The 19424-nt window shown below is 50.3% G+C and overlaps 1 protein-coding gene across 4 annotated transcripts in view; it reads left to right on the plus strand.

Moving 5' to 3' along the window:
• The window catches only part of SHISAL1 (shisa like 1), a 142595-nt gene extending 123419 nt beyond the window's left edge, over positions 1–19176 (plus strand). For all 4 annotated transcript variants that reach the window (XM_027540552.1, XM_027540551.1, XM_027540550.1 and 1 more), the window contains exon 5: positions 13335–19176. In XM_027540552.1, the coding sequence (XP_027396353.1) occupies position 13335 (1 nt within the window). In that variant the 3' untranslated portion in view covers positions 13336–19176. The remainder of the gene's footprint in view (positions 1–13334) is intronic.
• The last annotated feature ends 248 nt before the right edge of the window (positions 19177–19424 follow it).

The raw sequence follows: 19424 nt of genomic DNA on the forward strand, positions 1-19424 counted from the left end.
TGAGGTGGGATCAGGGGATGTTCCAGGCACTGGGAGTGGCCTGTGCAAAGGCACTGAGGCAGACAGATGCAGTGTATTCATGCATCAGAAGCAAAATCAGGGTGCTGGAGTGTGCAGAGAGAAGGGGAGCACAGGAGGGGAGGGGTGGGAGACACACGGGGGTCTGAGGGGCAGGGTCATGGTCAGGAGGAGGCTCCTGATGCAGGGGTGGAGGGAGCCCTCCAGGAGAGGGTCAGGGGCCTTTTCAGAAGCTCCCCCTGGCAGTGAGTCCAGCAGAGACCAGCACTGGCTCACAGGCTGGGCTGTGGCCAGAGCAGAGGAGGTGGGGGCAGACAGCCCACAGGACCGGCTGTGGATTGGGGAGGCGGTGGTGGGGAAATGAGGGGCTCCAAAGACCGTGTCCCAGACTCTGGCCTGAGCCACTGGCGCGATGCTGGTGGGATTTCCTGAGATGGGGACCCAGGGGCAGGCCTGAGTTCGGGGATAAGCCATCTGGAGTCTGAGGTGCCTGTGAGCATGGATGGGGTGATGCTGCAGACAAGTCAGGGAGGAGCTTGGGGTGGGGGGCAGGGTGGGGAATGTGGGCTGAATCCCAGCTTGGATTTGGCCAAGGGGCCTGTCACGGAATCGCGCTGTGGAGGGGCGGGAGGTGACCTGGGGCGAGGATGGAGTGGGGGCGAGGGACCAGGGACGCCAGCAAGGAAGTGTGGGGGGAGCAGTCCCGGGGCAGAAGGGACGCAGGAGGCCTGCAGGGGCGCGATCCTGCAGGAGCAGGGTCGGGCCGAAGGGCTGCGGGGACCCAGCCTCAAATGCCAGGACCTAAGACCCCGCCCTCTGCCCACTGCTCCTAAGATGCCCCGTGCCTGATGCAGAGATACAGTCAGCGGGCTCCTCCGAACACGCCATGACCACCCCCATCCGCCAGGCCTCTTATGATCCCAGGATGACAGCAGGCTTCTCCCTTTGGGGAAGGAAGTGAGGTTTCACGTTAGATGCTTAAAAATGAAGCATTGCCTTAGAAAACCCCAAATCATTCTAATTTGTCCACAAACAAGACCCAAGTTTGATGGTCTCTCGTTTTTCTGGGAGACTCGGTAACCCAGAGCTGCCCATCTTCACTGTCTAGAGGACCAACAAGATGTCTTGCTAAAGGCAAAATAAAAATGCCCTAGAGGGTCTCTAAACCCCCTTTTGAAATACTTTTTCTCCCCACTTAAGACAGCCATGCACTGAGCGCTCACTCTGTGCGAGGCGCTTTAACACTCTGCCTCCTGTGACCTTGGCAAAGTCCTCACTTGGCAGAAAAGTAAATGGAAGCTCCCGGAGGCGGGTGACTGCTGGCTGGTGGTAGGAGTGAACACGGACACTCGCCAAGGGTCTGCAGGGACCCCCGGGGCCTGCAGCCTGCCTTGCTCCTGACAGCTCTCGCTGGAAGCAGGGAAGGATGAAAGGAAGCCCTGACCCAGAGAAGCCTGATCGCTCTGGGGGTCGTGGAGCCTGGCTGTGTCTGCAGGACTGGAGGGAGGCCAAGCTGCCAGCAGGGGAGCAGGCCAGAAGCGGGTTGTGGGGTCAGCAGAGGAGGAACCTCTTTCCAGGCAGCCTTCCTTCACAGCAGAGCTGCTCTGCTTACTAGGTAGTGAGCTCCCCATCATTGGGGTGTGCAAGCTGAGACCAGAAATTCATTTCCGGAGGCTGTTCACTCTTTCCCAATTAAAGTACATGAAGTGCCCATCTTAACAGTACAGTTTGGTGAACTTCAGTCTGAGATGGTGAACGTTCTAACATGCAGAAGGCTTCCTCCCGATCCCTGAGTACCACTTCTCTGACACTCAGCCCCTAAGTCATTTTGCCCCATTGTAGGCTCTCCCTGGGCTGGAACTGGATGGTGTGGACCCTAGGGTCAGCACCTCTCACACAACACTTTTTTCGATGAAATGAATTCCGCCATGACGTTGCTCATATCAAGAATCTGTTCTTCTTCACTGCTGTATAGTACTCCACTATCTGGGCATATCACACTGCTTATCCCTTCACCTGTTGAGGGCATTTGGGTTGTTTCCACCTTGGGGTGATTATCCATAAGGCCACTCTGAACACCCATGGCCACACGCTCTGGTGAACAGGTAGACACAGTTCTCTTGGGTGCTTAGGAGTGTCTGATGGCTGCTATAAACAGTGACCATACACTCGGTGGCTTAGAACAGCACAAATGTACCCTCCTGTAGTTCTGACGGGCAGAGGTTCCCAAGGAGCCTTATGAATTCCTGATGTCCAGGTGTTCGTAGAGCTTGTCCCTTGGAGGCTCCAGGCAGAATCTGTTCCCAGGGGCAGCCTCTGTCCACAGCTCATAGACCCTTCCTCCGGTGGCATCACTGTGACCTCTGCTTCCATCCGCACATCTCCTCTGACTCTGACCCTCCTGCACCCCCCTTCTTCAAGGACCCTCGGGATGACCCTGGGCCTCTTGGGTAACCAGTCTCCCCATCACACAGCCACATCCCCGGCTTCTGGGGATCAGGACAGGGACCTCTTTGGGGGCCTGAGCTGTGCCCACCCAGGGGGACATGCAGCGTCATGGGACAAGGGGTATGTTCAGCCTCAGCACGTGTGGTCGGTCAGTTTCCCTAAGCAGCTGAACCTCTTTGCCCTCCCCGGGTCGTGGGTAAGAGTTCCTTCTCCCCCAGCTCCTCACGTCTTTGTCATCTTAGCCCTTTATTTCAGGGGCATGGAGGGCGGCCCCCTGTAGTTTTCTATCATCATTCCATGAGCACACCTCCTCCATGCAGCCCCCCATGACCACATCTTTTGCTGTTGAGAGCGCTGCACTGGGGTGGGGTTGGGGGACTGCCCTCTTAGCCCTGCAGTGGTCCTGCACTGTTCTTTTCTTTGAGATGTGGTAACAGTGTGAGTATGGTAACCTCTAAAGTTCCTGTGAGAATGCTCTAGAAATTGAGCTGAAAACTCCAGTCCCCGGTGCCTGGCTCCTGGTCTCCAGGGGAGCTCTTATCAGTGCTGAGGGGGCTTTATCTGCAGCTCACCTGGCAATTAGTCCTGTTGCTGGTCTGACTCCTCTGCTTTTACCCAAAGCCATTATTATTACCGAATCTTAACCTTCTGTATAATCATACGGGATTTGATTTAGGTCATACCTGAATGGTCTAGTGGTTTTCCCTACTTTCTTCAATTTAAGTCTGAATTTGGCAATAAGGAGTTCATGGTCTGAGCCACAGTCAGCTCCTGGTCTTGTTTTTGCTGACTGTATAGAGCTTCTCCATCTTTGGCTGCAAAGAATATAATCAATCTGATTTTGGTGTTGACCATCTGGTGATGTCCATGTGGAGTCTTCTCTTGTATTGTTGGAAGAGGGTGTTTGTTATGACCAATGCATTTTCTTGGCAAAACTCTATTAGTCTTTGCCCTGCTTCATTCCGTATTCCAAGGCCAAATTTGCCTGTTACTCCAGGTGTTTCTTGACTTCCTACTTTTGCATTCCAGTCCCCTATAAGGAAAAGGACATCTTTTTTGGGTGTTAGTTCTAAAAGGTCTTGTAGGTCTTCATAGAACCATTCAACTTCAGCTTCTTCAGCATTACTGGTTGGGGCATAGACTTGGATTACTGTGATATTGAATGGTTTGCCTTGGAAACGAACAGAGATCATTCTGTCCTTTTTGAAATTGCATCCAAGTACTGCATTTCGGACTCTTTTGTTGACCATGATGGCCACTCCATTTCTTCTGAGCGATTCCTGCCCGCAGTAGTAGATATAATGGTCATCTGAGTTAAATTCCCCCATTCCAGTCCATTTCAGTTCGCTGATTCCTAGAATGTTGACATTCACTCTTGCCATCTCTTGTTTGACCACTTCCAATTTGCCTTGATTCATGGACCTGACATTCCAGGTTCCTATGCAATATTGCTCTTTACAGCATCGGACCTTGCTTCTATCACCAGTCACATCCACAGCTGGGTATTGTTTTTGCTTTGGCTACATCCCTTCATTCTTTCTGGAGTTATTTCTCCACTGATCTCCAGTAGCATATTGGGCACCTACTGACCTGGGGAGTTTCTCTTTAAGTATCCTATCATTTTGCCTTTTCATACTGTTCATGGGGTTCTCAAGGCAAGAATACTGAAGTGGCTTGCCATTCCCTTCTCCAGTGGACCACATTCTGTCAATGTGGTCATTGACAGAATGTGGTCCACTGGAGAAGAAGGAGAAGAGTCATTCTGACGCTTACTCCTTGGAAGGAAAGTTATGACCAACCTAGATAGCATATTGAAAAGCAGAGACATTACTTTGCCAACAAAGGTCCGTCTAGTTAAGGCTATGGTTTTTCCTGTGGTCATATATGGATGTGAGAGTTGGACTGTGAAGAAGGCTGAGCACTGAAGAATTGATGCTTTTGAACTGTGGTGTTGGAGAAGACTCTTAAGAGTCCCTTGGACTGCAAGGAGATCCAACCAGTCCATTCTGAAGGAGATTAGCCCTGGGATTTCTTTGGAGGGAATGATGCTAAAGCTGAAACTCCAGTACTTTGGCCACATCATGCGAAGAGTTGACTCATTGGAAAAGACTCATGCTGGGAGGGATTGGGGGCAAGAGAAGAAGGGGACGACAGAGAATGAGATGGCTGGATGGCATCACTGACTCAATGGACGTGAGTTTGAGTGAGCTCCGGGAGTTGGTGATGGACAGGGAAGCCTGGCGTGCTGCGATTCATGGGGTCGCAAAGAGTCAGACCCGACTGAGGGACTGATCTGATCTGATCTGATCTCAGCCTTTTGGAAGTGTTCATTGTTATTCAAATTGCCAGGTGCTCCTCTTGTCTCCCCAGTAACTTTGCGACTCTGGGCAAATCACAATACCTCCCTTTGCCTCGGTTTCCTCATCTGTAAATGGAGGAAGTAAAAGTCCCATTTTCTAGGGTTTTTGGAAAGCAAAGTGAGATGAGGCTGGAAAGTGCTGGGACAGTGCCCGGTCCAGGAGAAATCCCCCATCACAGCAGCCCTGACACTGGCCTTGCCTGGAATTAAGAAGGATCTTGTCTGCACTTGGGGTCACGCATGAGCTGATCCTAGACTCACGCCGCCTGGAAGATCCCATGTCACCCGCTGCGACCCTCTGCTTGGCTTCTGCTAAGGCAGCTCCCTTTCCTGGAGTGCCCTCGCCCACTTCCCACAATGAGTTTTCCCCTGAGTCCCCGCCCTCATCCAGGCCACGCCCCCAGGCTCTCAGGGCTGACTTGATTGGATCTGTTGCTTTTGTTCTGGGGTCCCAGTGCAGCTCCCCGCTGGTTCTGAGTCCTGGAGGGCTGGGCCCATGCCCGGCAGGTCTGTACCCCAGCACGCAGCCCAGGCCTGGCAGAAGATGCCACCAGCAGGGGCTGCCAGATGCCACTGTCCTGCTTTGGTCTCCCTTGCATGGAAGCCCTTGTTTCTGAACCAGTTCCCGAATGATGGACAAGTCTTTGATCCTAATCTTCGACTCGTACCCACAGTGCTGCAGTAAATGAGCTTAGAAGAATTTTGCCCTTGTGGGTGTGTCTGTTGGATGATGGTTAAGTGGGATTACTGGGTCAGAGGGCGTGTGCATCTGTGACTTTGGTATGTGCCAAGCTGCCTTCCAGAGGTGAACTGATGTCCTTCCCACCAGCGCAGAAGGCAGAGGCTCCCGCCCCCGCAAACCAGCACACACATGGTGCTCTCTCAACCTTTCCGACCTTTGCGGGACTTGCTTGAGTGGAGGAATGTGGACGTTTCCTCTGGTCTGTGCTCTGGAACGCTTTCCCATTATGGCTTTCATTGGCATGCCTCTCATTATAAACTTTGGTTTTGTGATTGGACAGTTTCTTTCTTCTTGGCAATTGGTTTGTTTAGATTCTCTCTTCTGAGATTCTTTGGGTAATTTCTATTTTCTTGGAAATTCACCCATCTCATCAGAGTTTCCTGACTTTGTTGGACAGAGTTGAGCGGGTAGGCCCCTCTTTCTTCTGTTATTTGTCCGTCCCCTCCATCTTTATGGAGTACCTGCTCTGTACCAAGTGTCGTTGTCGGTCCTGGGGGCAGGGTAGTGGGTCAGAAGCACTGAAAAGTCCTACTTATATGGAGCCTAAAGATGATGTAAAATGCATCTGTAAAATGCACGGAGTGTCAGATGGTGATAAGTGCTAGGAAGAAAAACCCCATGAGCAGGGAGAGAGTTGATTGTGGACTCCAGCTTTTGAAGGGGTGGTCAGAAGGCTCTCAGTAATGGGCGACTTGAAGGACATGAGGGAATATTGTTGTTCAGTCACTAAGTTGCGTCCGACTCTTTGTGACCCCATGGACTGCAGCACACCAGGCCTCCCCGTCCATCATCAAGTCCCAGAGTTTACTCAGACTCATGTCCACGGAGTCAGTGATGCCGTCCAGCCCTCTCCTCCTCTGCTGCCCCCTTCTCCTTTTGCTCGCCATCTTTCCCAGCATCAGGGTCTTTTCCAGTGAGTCAGTTCTTAGCATCAGGTAGCCAGAGTACTGGAGCTTCAGCTTCAGCGACAGTCCTTCCAATGAATATTCAGGATTGATTTCCCTTACGATTGACTGATTTGATCTCCTTGCAGTTCAAGGGACTCTCAAGAGTCTTTTCCACACCACAGTTTGAAAGCATCAACAGCCATGTGTTTATCTGGGAGAAGAGATGGCAGTGTGCTGGTGCAGGTGCTAAATTGGTCCAAGTTCTTGGAGAAACGCAATGAACAGGATAGATATAGATAGAGTGAAGATGCAGATGTAGGTTTCTATATATAAATCTAGATATAGATAGATATCTCTATATAAATAGATATCTCTATAATATAGATAGAATGTATAAGATCTACACAGAGATATATATAAAGAGATTTACTCTAAGGCATTGGCTTCTGCAGATTTGGAGATGCAGAAGTTCCAAGATCTGTAGGTGGCAAGCTGGAGACCCAGCAGAGCTGATGGCCTGGTGTGGTCCGAGTCTGCAAGGCCTGAGAACCACAAAAGCCAGTGGTGCAAATGCCAGTCCCAAGTCTGATGGCAGGAAAAGACTGATGACCAGCTCAAAAATGGGCAGGCAGAAAGGGAACCCTCCCTTCCCCTGGCTGTTCCTTGACCTTCAGTGGATTGGAAGAGGCTTATCTGCCTTGGGGAGGGTGATCCACTTGACTCAGTCTACGGATTCAAAGGGGAAGTTCATCCAGAAACACCTTCACAGACACACACAGAACCGTGTTTGATCAAATATCTGGGCACCACCCCCATGGCCCAGTCAGTTCAGTTCAATTCAGTCACTCAGTTGTGTCTGACTCTTGGCGACCCCATGAACCACAGCACGCCAGGCATCCCTGTCCATCACCAACTCCCGGAGTTTACCCAAACTCATGTCCATTGAGTTGGTGATGCCATCCAACCATCTCATCCTCTGCCGTCCCCTTCTTCTCCTGCCCTCAATCTTTCCCAGCATCCAGGGTCTTTTCCAATGAGTCAGCTCTTCACATCAGGTGGCCAAAGTATTGGAGTTTCAGCTTCAACATCAGTCCTTCCAATGAACACCCAAGACTGATCTCCTTTAGGATGGACTGGTTGGATCTCCTTGCAGTCCAAGGGACTCTCAAGAGTCTTCTCCAACAGCACAGTTCAAAAGCATCAGTTCTTTGGCGCTCAGCTTTCTATATAGTCCAACTCTCACATCCATATGTGACCACTGGAAAAACCATAGCCTTGACAAGATGGAACTTTGTTGACAAAGTAATGTCTCTGCTTTTTAATATGCTGTCTAGGTTGGTCATAACTTTCCTTCCAAGGAGTAAGCATCTTTTAATTTCATGGCTGCAATCACCATCTGCAGTGATTTTGGAGCCCCCCCAAAAATAAAGTCAGCCACTGTTCCCACTGTTTCCCCATCTATTTGCCATGAAGTGATGGGATGGCCTAGTCAAAGCTATGGTTTTTCCAGTAGTCATATATGGATGTGAGAGTTGGACCATAAAGAAGGCTGAGCACTGAAGAACTGATACTTTCGAACTGTGGCTGGAGAAGACTCTTCAGAGTCCGGTGGACAGCAAGGAGTTCAAGCCAGTCAATCCTAAAGAAAATGAACCCTGAAAATTCACTGGAAGGACTGATTCTGAAACTGAAGCTCCAATACTTTGGCCACCTGATGAAAAGAGCCAACTCATTGGAAAAGACCCTGATGCTGGTAAAGATTGAGGGCAGGAGGAGAAGGGGACGACAGAGGATGAGACGGTTGGATGGCATCACCAACTCGATGGACATGAATTTGAGCAAGCTCTGGGAGATGGGGAAGGATAGGGAAGCCTGACTTGTTGCCGTCCATGGGGTCCCAAGGAGTCAGACCCAACTGAGCAACTGAACAACAGCAACGACCCCCACGGCACAGTCAGGCTGACACGTAGAATGAGCCATCGAGACTGCAGCAGAGTGAACAGAAGAGGGAAGATGAGGGGTGCGACCAGAGAGGACAGCATGGACAGTCTTTGGCTTCTACTCTGAGTGAGATGGGAGCCAGTGAGAGTTTTGAGCGGAGGAGTGACATGGCCCGACATACCGTGGATTTTCACTGGACCCCTCTGGCTGCTGTATGGAGAAAAGACAGAAGGGCTGGGCTAGTGAGGAGGCCACAGCAGGATCGATGCAGGAGGCAGGAAGGGCGGGGTTGATGGCCACACCTGCAGGCTTTACTGGTGGGCTGGTGGTGGACCTGAGAGAGCGAGAGGGACCAGCGATGCTCGGGGACTCGTTGTTGGTTTGCATTTGTTTTGTTTCTGCCCATGTTTTCTTGTGTAATTACGGCAAAGCACATAACAAAATTTACCGTTTTAACCACTGTGCTTTTCACAGGCATTGAGTGCATTCATTGTACAACCTTCACAACCATCCGTCTCTAAAACTTTTCCGTCATCTACCCATCCTACTACAGGAAACCTTTCCGAATCATTCTACCCCTAGTGACTTTTGTTTGTAATCCAGTCTCAGTCTTTTTTTCTTAGCAAGTGTGTATGGCTCATTAACATTTACTAATATGGCAGCTACATTTAGCCTTAGTTCTGGCATCATAGTTTATGGTATGCTTTCTGCTTTTATAGCTTTTGTGGGGGTTGTCAGTTTTCACCATATGCTCTCTGTTTTCTTTGTTTTATTTTTTGTGTATATGTCTTCTGACAATTTGGAAGGCTGTGTTTTTCATCCCATAGTTATCTTCATAATTATACTGTCATATGACACCTTTAATCCTCTGTTTCTTTAGACAATGTTTATTTTCTCCCTACTATGAGTGATGCCCAAATCAGAATATTTCTACTTTCCCCTCTCCTTCTCCCTCTTCCATCAAGTGATTTTAGCTGACTATATTAGTTTTTCCATTTGCCTTTGTACCTCTAATATTATTTCCATCTCGAAACGTTTTTCTGGACTTCTAGCTATAAACACAGAAGACAGTTTACATATATTACCTCCCTCCTCTGACCTCCACCTCCCTCCTATAGTTTATATCAGTTTTCTGTTATCTCTTTTGTTCTTTTTTTATTACAGTCACAGTACATTAGTTTCAGACATGGTCCTACAGTTAAACAGACTGTCCTTGCCAGTACTGTTGCCAGAGTTACTCCACTTGCCAGAGTTACTCTTCAGTCGCTCAGTCATGTCCAGCTCTTTTCAACCCCATGCACAGCATCACGCAAGACTTCCCTGTCCTTCGTTATCTCTTGGAGCTTGCTCAAACTCATGTCAATCAAGTTGGTGATACCATCCAACCATCTCATCCTCTGTCGCTCCCTTCTCCTCCTACCCTCAGTCTTTCCCAGCATCAGGGGCTCTTCACATCTGGTGGCCAAAGTATTGGAGCTTCAGTTTCAGCATCAGTCCTTCCAATGAATATTCGGTGCTGATTCCCTTTAGGATTGACTGATTTGATCTCCTTGCAGTCCAAGGGACTCTCAAGAGTCTTCTCCAACACCACAGTTCAAAAGCATTGATTCTTCAGTGCTCAGCCTTCTTTATGGTCCACTCTCACATCAGGCTTCTCTGATGGCTCAGACGGTAAAGAATCTACCTGCAATGTGGGAGACCCGGGTTTGATCCCTGGGTCGGGAAGATCCCTTGGAGAAGGAAATGGCAACCCACTCCAGTATTCTTACCTGGAAAATCCCATGGACAGAGGAGCCTGGTAGGTTACAGTCCATGGGGTCAAAAAGAGTCGGACACGACTGAGCAACTTCACTTTGTTTCTCACGTCCTTACGTGACCCCTGGAAAAACCAAAGCTTTGACTATATGGACCTTTGTCAGCAAAGTGATGTCTCTGCTTTTTAACATGCTGTCTAGGTTGGTCATAGCTTTTCCTGCAAGAAGCAAGCGTCTTTTAATTCTGTGGCTGCTGTCACCATCCACAATGATTTTGAAGCCCAAGAAAATAAAGTCTGTCACTGTTTCCATTGTTTCCCCATCTATTTGCCATGAAGTGATGGGACAGGATGCCATGATCTTAATTTTTTGAATGTTGAGTTTTAAGCCAGCTTTTTCACTCCCTTCTTTCACCTTTATCAAGAGCCTCTTTAGTTTCTCTTTATTTTCTGTCATTAGGGTGGTGTCATCTGCATATTTGAGGTTAATGATATTTCTCCTAGCAATCTTGATTCCAGTTTGAGCTCCATCCAGCATGGCATTTCGCATGATGTACTCTGCATCGAAGTTACATAAGCAGAGTAACAATACACAGCCTTAACGTACTCCCTTTCCAATTTTGAACCAGTCTGTTGTTCCATGTTCAGTTCTAACTGTTGCTTCTTGACCTGCATACAGGTTTCTCAGGAGGCAAGTAAGGTGGTCTGGTATTCCCATATTTTTAAGAATTTTCCACAGATTGTTGTGATCCACATAGTCAAAGGCTTTGGCGTAGACAATGAAGTAGAAGTAGATGGTTTTCTGGAATTCCCTTGCTTTTTCTATGACCCAATGGATGTTGGTAATTTGATCTTTGGTTCCTCTGCCTTTTCTAAACACAACTTGTACATCTTGGTTCACATACTATCAAAGCCTAGCTTGAAGGATTTTGAGCATTATCTTGCTAGCATGTGAAATCCTATGAGTATCCTCTATTAATTTATGCAAGAAGGGCTCATGAGAGCTACAATTTAAAAAATGTGTTTTAAATGTTTTTCTGCTGACTTTATATTTAAAATCTGATTCATCTGGGCCTTAAATTCTTTATTCACTCATTCATTCAACAAAGTGTGCCAGTTACTGTTCCGGACCCTGGCAAAACAAAAATGAACACAATACACCAATGCCATGACCTTCATGTAGTTTATTATCTAGTTGGGAGAGACAAATGATAAGCTAGGCCAGTAAGTAAAATATTTGGTGTGCTGGATTGAGATAAGTCTAGGGAGAAAGATAAAGCAGGTGATTGGGGGACCTGGCTCAGTTTTGTGACATAGAAAAGACAACTCCACAGACCTTCTTGCCCAGAGCCCAGTAATGCATACTGGGGTGTTGGCTCTGCCCTTCAGAGCATCACTCACTCTGGAAACATGGGCTTTACTGGCTCAGTCAGAGCCCTTCCATCAACTCCACACCCTTGACCCTGAAACACACACTAGAGCTTGATTGAAAATGATTTATCTGTTGTTCAGTTGCTAAGTCATATCCGACACTTTGTGACCCCATGAACTGCAGCTTGCCGGGCTTCCCTGTCCTTCAGTATCTCCCGGATTTTGCTCAAACTCATGTCTATTGAGTTGATGATGCTGTCTAACCATCTCATCCTCTGTCGCCCTCTTCTCCACCTGCTCTCAGCCTTCCCCAGCATTGGGGTCTTTTCCAGTGAGACAGCTCTTCACATTAAGTGGCCAAAGTAATTGAGCTTCAGCTTCAGTGTCAGTCCTTCCAATGGATATTCAGGGTTGATTTCCTTTAGGAATGACGGTTTTGACCTCCTTGCAGTCCAATCAGATACATGTAGCAGAAGCCCGGCTACCGTGGTGTGAAGGCAGACGTTCTGGGGCTGTCACCAGAGCCAGGTTTCCTCCTGCTCCCTTCCCGCTCCTCCCGCAGCAGTGAAGGTCTGCCATTCTCATGCTCTTTCTCTGGATCCACGTTCCCTTCCCAGGAGACTTCAGCTTACACGGCATTGGCCAGAGTGGGTCACGTGGCCACCCTTGTCTGCAAGGGAATATGGGAAGCTGAATATTTGTGACTGGGTCATTGCTCCTATAAATGGATATAGGACCGGGGGTTTACTGTGTCTGCTGCAGATGGAGTTTGTGTTTCTTTTCCTCGTTATCCTTATTTGGAGGTGACCTCCAGGAGAGAAAGGACAATGGCAACTCAACTCTGCCAATCATGGGCTGATGTTTACTCTCCTGATCTTCTCCCAATGATCTGTTGACCCATCCAGGTGCCAGCATTGTTCTGGTTTCCTCTCCATGGTTTTTATGATAATGGTCATATTCAGTGGTGTGACTCCAAGATTCATAATATTTTCTTTTATTTTTTATTATGGATGTCATTGGCATCTGTTCTTAATATCTTCTATTTGTTATAACAAGGGTGACCATATGGTTTAATATCCAAAGTAGAGTACTTTTGAGGATAAAAGGGGAACAGTATTGAAAATTATAAGTATTAACTGAGACTGTCTTAAGCCAAGACATTATAATAACCCTGGTAGTCACTGAGGCAGAAAAACGCTGTTGGTTTTTGTAAGTTGATCTGATGTCTTACAGATTGAAAGTTGTATCTTTATATCTGCACCCTGTGTTCTAATAATTAGCTTGTTGATTCTCTTGGGTTTTCTATGTACATGATCTGCCAATAATGGTAATTAGGGTTTTTCTGTTTCATTCCTGACTCTTTATGCTTTTTTCTTATCTTATTGCTTGGGCCAGAGGCTTTCCTGGTGACTCAGATGGTAAAGAGTCTGCCTGCAGTGCAGGAGACCCGGGTTCAATTACTGGATGGGGAAGATGCCCTGGAGAAGGAAATTGCAACCTACTCCAGCATCCTTGCCAGGAAAATCCCATGGATGGAGGACCCTGGCAGGCTACCGTCCATGGGGTCACAAAGAGTTGGACACAACGGAGTGACTTCACTCAGTCAGAGGCAGTAGTGCTGTATGGAACCATAGTGATGGCAGACCTGCTTTTCTTGCTTCCAGCCTTAAAGTCAAACAATTCTGTGTCTAGGAGACAAAGATGGCATGTGTACAGAGGAAAACCTGTACTGAGGTTTCCTGTCACTGAGGCCAGACAGAAATGTCCCCATGGAGGAGACACCATGTGATACTTTGTTCCCTTCTGCTTTCCTAGAAAACCCTTTTGCCGTGCCTCAGGATGGGGGAGGTGAGACCCAAAGCACCCGGCTCAGCCTCTGAGAAGAACAACTTCAAGACGCCAGGGAGAGCCAAGACGGCTGTGGCGGTGCTGGAGGAGAAAATGCTACCTGTGCCCAAACCCCCTTCCTTGGACTTCTAAGACTAGAAGCAAACAGTGGTGGCGGGCCAGGGTGCAGGAAGGGGCTTCTGAGCCATCCGTCTGCGAGCAATAGTCCCACTTTGGGCTGGTGGCTTCTGAGAGGTGGCACCACTGTGGACTCAGGATGACCGACACGGCTGCTCAGGCCAAGTGAAGCAGAAGGATTCAGGCCTGTGCATCCTGTCCATGGCTCCCTTGCCCCTGCTCCCTCCAGTCGTGGCCCGTGGGCCTATCCATGTCAGAATTTTGAATGTGAGTGTGCGTGAGTGTGTGTGCGTGTGTATGATTAGGGGTGTCTTTTTGTTTGATTGGTTTTATTGGGGTCCCCCAAGTTCTCTGATGGGCCTGGGTCCGCTTGTGGTGGGGGTCCCGGCCAGCTCTTGCTGGCAGCTGTGAGCCAGATGGAGTTGGCAAGCATGGGGTACAGCCCCACTGTGCCTCCAGGGGTGCTTGGGATGTGGAAATGCCAGTGGGGATGCGTTCTTATGGAATTTTTTTCCCGTAATGACAGTGATAATGAGAGACACATCTCAGGCCATCTACGGGGCAGGCAGTAGACTGTCTTCACACACACCCACTCTCATCACTTGGGAAGTGAGTAGGATGAACTCCCTGCAGAAATGGCCTGGGTCTCACAGCCAGGAGGAGACCAGTTCTCAGCTTGACCTCAGAGGTCTAAGAACCCAAAGGCAAAGCTCCCCAGCCCAGGGAGGAGACCAGTTCTCGGCTTGACCTCAGAGGTCTAAGAACCCAAAGGCAAAGCTCCCCAGCCCAGGGTACCCACAGTACAGTCCCTGGAGCATCTCCCCAGTGGCTCCTCAGTGGATGGGCCATTGTCCCAAGCTTTCCACCACTGCTGCCCCAGGACCCTCTTACAGCATATTCTGTTTAAGCACCTACTGTATATCAGGCTTGCTGGGCAGTGATCTGGAAAGGAGCTGAGTCAGACAGGCCTCCTCCTTACCCCCAGAGGGAAGAAAGAGACACACAAATCTTTGCTGGACAGAGTGATGAGCACTATGGAAACCCAGAAGGGAAGGTTCTAGAAGCCCTTCCCACTTAAGGCGAGACTTCCATGCAAACCTGGGTGTTCATAATATCTGTCCACTGAGCTCACCACCACCGCCATCGACCCCACTGCCCCAGGGCGCACACGTGGAAGGGCATGATCTGGGAAATGATCACATAAATCCCTGAAGGCCAAACTGGCAGTGTAGACACCCTCATTCCGCTGGTGTTAGTGATGCCAGAATCTCCCCCAGCACCCAGGTGGGTGGGTCCCTGCTCCTCTGCTCAAGTACCTTTACTCAGCTAGACCCAATGTCTCCAACAGACCCTCCATCCATCACACGTGGCAGAGAGCAGGCAGACCCGTGGTACTGGTCAGCTGGGGGAGAGGACAGGGGAGAAATAAGCAGTGAATAGGAAGGTAGTAACAGCAGTGAGCCCTAAGCCAAGAATTCAGTCAAAATGGGGTTCGTGAGGGTTAAGTTTGGCTAGTCGGGGAAGGCCTTTCTGAGCAAGTTAAGCCCAGACTTGAATGGTCAGCAAGAGCCAGCCATGGACATTGAAGAGGGAAGAGATTTCCAGGCAGAGGGAATAGCTAGTGCAAAGACCCCGAGGCAGCAACCAGCTTGATGATCTCAAGGAACCAAGAGAAAGTCAGGCTGGCACGGATGCAGAAGAAAGATGGGAAGAGAGGCAAGTGAGAGCCCAGACACTGTGGTTCACTGAGACACCTGAAGCGGGACAGATGTAACACCCACCCTCTGATAAAGCAGAAGGACATTTCAAGGGCATCAGCATTCTGCATCCAGCCTGGCTCATCAACCCCATAGAGAAGGGACTCTTCCCATTTCATGGACTAGGATACTGAGACTCAGATGGATCAAGTGACTTGCCCAAGGTCACAAGGGCAAGCTGAGGAAGACCCCGACCTATGGCTTGAGTCTCATCTCCTCCAGACAGTGCTGCCAGAACCCAGGGCCACAGTTGGTGGAGGCCAAGCTGGAGAACCTCTGCCTGGCTCTTGCTTAGGGATCAGCGCTGCTTCCTTCACCCTGGATGCTGAGTCATCCCCGGACCTGCCCCGGGGACTTGTCCAAGTGGAGCAGCTGTTGCCATGGAGGGTTGCTCAGCAGCCATTCGGCACAGCTGGATCAGCCCACACCTGCATCCCATGCACAGAACCCTGGGAGTCAGAGAAATCACAGCTGGGGGGAGGGGGTTGGGCACGGGCCCAGACTGACATCAGCTCTGTAGGGAGATCAGGGTGGCCTCGGGAAGTCCTGTGCCTCCTCTACTGTCTGTTGCCCCATCTCTAAAAGGAAGGGGTTGGACCAGGTGTTTAAGGGGCTTGCATCTCCAGCTTCCTGAGGTTCCGGGTGGAGCTCATGCAGCTGTTCACATGGAGACACTTCCTCTGCCAAGAGGGAGCTGGTGGCCCTGCCTCCCTGCCACAAACACCAGGCCCAGGGTCACTGTCACAGAGGCCAGCAAGGGCTGCGGCCCCCTGGTTTGTGCTACTTAGCTTGAGAACTTGCAGGACGCTGCTCCTGGCCCCACAGAGGTCTCTCCAGGAGGGACTGATGACCCCTTGGGTGCTCACGGTCACAGCCGGTAAGGGATCAGAATGCTCTGCTGTAAGCAGGGGGCCCCTCACCATGTAGCTCGGCAGCCATCACAGACAGCAAAGCAGCGGGGCAGCCTGGGATGCAGGGGCAGAGCGTGGGGACCCAGAGCCCTGCCCCGTCCCCACTGGGCGGTCTTGGGCAAGTCGCCTCACCTCTCTGAGGTTCACCTGTCCAGTGTGTGGGGTGGGGGCCGTGGCTGGAGTGATTGAGGGGTGGGGGCCGTGTGGGTGGTGTGAATGCCCATTTGAAAGGCAGGCATGCCGTTCAGTCCCTCCTGGTGTCCACAGGTCTTCAAAGCCCCCAGGGGATGGGCCACCCTGGCAAAAACCTGTCCCATCCTACCATGGCAGATAGACGTGCCAGTGAGTAGAGCGCCCCTGAGAAGAAGATGCTCAGGGTAGCAACAGGTTCAAGTAGAGATTTACAGACTTAGTGTTTTTTAGTGACTCCCAAACCTGTTTTTTCAAGCTGCCTACTTTTACTTTTTACTGTGAGCTTCTGGCTATTACCACGTACTTTGCAAAAATAACAACAACAATAATAATAATACTATGGAAAGAAAAACAAAAAAGAAGAGAAAGAAGATGGCAATATATCCGCTGAGGAATCTGTCCTTAACCCCTTGTATTCGTAAGGACTTTTTCCCACTGGGAACCGTGTGTTATCACAAGCAGTTTTATGCTTTCCTTCTCGTCTGTGTTTAGTGTGATTGTGCGTTTTGGAATCTCTACGCAGAACCAGTACTTGGTAGCACCCATGGGTCTCTCTGCCCTCGCCTGAACCTCGGAGATCCCCCTGCAGCTCAAGGAGCAGCCTGCTATACCGGAGGGCCTGGGACCGCCAGATGCCCGCCCGACATCTGATGCTGACCGGGACCCATAGGAAACAGTCCTTAACTGAAAACACATACACACACGCATGTGCACGCACACACGTGAACACACATGAATCTGCAGGTAGAGCCCATCTCTCTGACGCTTTATAGCGAAATAGCAGGTAGGCGGCTAGTGTTCCTGGAGTGGTGGCATTTCCTTTCTTCATCCAACACCTTCAGGCGAGTTCAGCCCCCAGGCTGGAAAGGACTTGGGGGCATCAGGGAAAACATGACCAGGCGTGGGATTGGCAGTCTTCTTAAGAGAAGCTTTCTGGCTCCCTTGAGGCCATTCCACTGAGATTATGGGTGTGGCTGGACCTGGCACCATCTCCCATGTACCCAGCAGATGCCCAGACCCCTGCCCACACCAGGCTGGGGTCCCACCACTTGGCTATCTCTGCAGACCACAATCCCTGCTCAAGCCCTGTCTCCTGGCTCCTCTGACACCCCATTTAGTGTGTCTACTAGAGGTCATGCCATGAAAGAAGACAAGCTTCCCAGAGTCTCAGGCTTTTAAAAATTGTTTATTGGTTTATTTTCATTTCTTCAGTTTGGCTGATTGGCCCCCACCAGTAGGAGGAGTCTTGGCCTAGGTGGTCCTGAGAGGTGAATTTGCAGATTCGGCAGTGACCCCAGTTGACCTGACAGCCTCAAGCAGAGATGCTGGCGGTGTTGCTTGTCAGTGTTGAGGGGCAGCCATGTCATTACACAGACGTCTGGGTTGGCCCCCCTCTCTGCAGCAACTTTGGGGGATTCTTATCTTACCACTCATCAGTGAGCCTCAGATAGCCTCTGCCTGTTCTCAATGGCCTTCTGAAAGGTCAGCGGGGCAGCCGCCCACCCAGTGACTGGATGACACTCTGGTCACTGCCATCTGCAGCCCCAGAACTCACCACCAGGCTGGGGTGATATCCTGTCCCCTCTGGAAAACCCACACTTCACACCGTGTGACCGTGTGACCGACTCCAAGCTCCCCAGCAACTCCTGAGGGCATAAATGCAGGGGCAGATGGTATTTAAGTGATCGTATGCAGCTCTGGGGCCCGTGGCCTGAACACTCAAAAGTTGAGTTGAACAGTCAGGTGAGACAAAAGAGTCTAGAAAATCCATTTTGCTCGTACGTGCGTTCATTCATCTGTTCAACAAAAATTTACCCAGCGCCCCTCTGGGAACAGTTCCTGCTGCAGATGGAGAAGGCGGGGGAACCCGCTGTGTCCGAGGGAGAGGCCGGGACCTCCTGTGAAATGACTTGCTGTGCCTGATGGTTAGGAATGCTCAAATCCACAGGGAGAATAAGTGACCTTGGAGGTGACATTGTTCCCCCTGCCCCCAAGCCTCCAGTCCAAGACGCTGCCAGATAGTCGGTGCTAGATAGATGCTTGGTGAGTCAGCGGCTTTGACTGTCAGTTACACTGCACCTAAAACTCCTATCTTCCCATCAAAGCCCTGACCATGTTCCCTTGATGGACTGAAAGTCAGGGCTGCTGCAGTGCCTGCCTCCAGGGGACACCATTTCTATAGACGGCGCTGTGAACAGCTGCCCCTGGGTTGGTGCAGTGAGCTGCCCTGTGAATTGCCCTGAAGTGCTCTCTGAAATGTGCAGGATCCCATCGAAGCCAGTGAACCCCCAAGAGGGTCACCACGCGCGTGACCAAAAGTTGCAGATGCCGTGGCCTCTGCGGGCATCCGGCGTGGCTGCAACTGGACCCAAACTGGTGACCCTGAGAGAGTCTCTTCTTGGAGCCTCACCTCGGGTTCTCACCTTGGTTCCTTCCTGCCTCTTCCCCATCTTCTGGGTTAAAGCTAGTGGGCTATGTCACGGTCAGCTAGCCAGTCAGAGTCTAGGTGATGGGCAGTAACTAAGAGAGGACTGCGAGGGTGAGGGGCCCAGTGCCCCTGACCAGGCGGGACCCCCTTGCCCCCAGCTGGACAAGGGCACAGACAGACGTGTCTCTCTCCTGTAAGCCCCCGTTTCACATGCGCAGGCGTGGGGTCTCTCTGAGAGCTGATAACCGGGAAAACCAAAAACCAACAATATTCCTAATAATAATAATATAATGTAATAACAATAATGTGTTTTACACGGACCGCTGTTGCACTGCTTTTGTCTTTATATACAGTAGTTTTTATAAAGATGTCCTTAGGTTTTAATAAAGGAGTGTCACATCAACTCTTCCCTGTCCTGAAATTTGTTTTCATGTTCCACCATGTCCCCAGGGGGCAGCTGCGCTCACATCTGTTGATGATCCATCAAGGAGGGTGGACCCCCAGGGCCTGGAGGGTCTCAGCCGAGGAGCTGCCTGGGGTGGCGTTAGGGGCAGCTGGTCACACAGGGTCCCCCCAGAAAGCTTCAGAGAGTCCACAGCCAAGGGCAGATCGAGAGGGCAGATGATGACCACCTTCCAGAGGGCAAGAACCG

Source organism: Bos indicus x Bos taurus, chromosome 5 (genome assembly GCF_003369695.1).
Source record: "Bos indicus x Bos taurus breed Angus x Brahman F1 hybrid chromosome 5, Bos_hybrid_MaternalHap_v2.0, whole genome shotgun sequence".
NCBI lineage: Eukaryota > Metazoa > Chordata > Mammalia > Artiodactyla > Bovidae > Bos > Bos indicus x Bos taurus.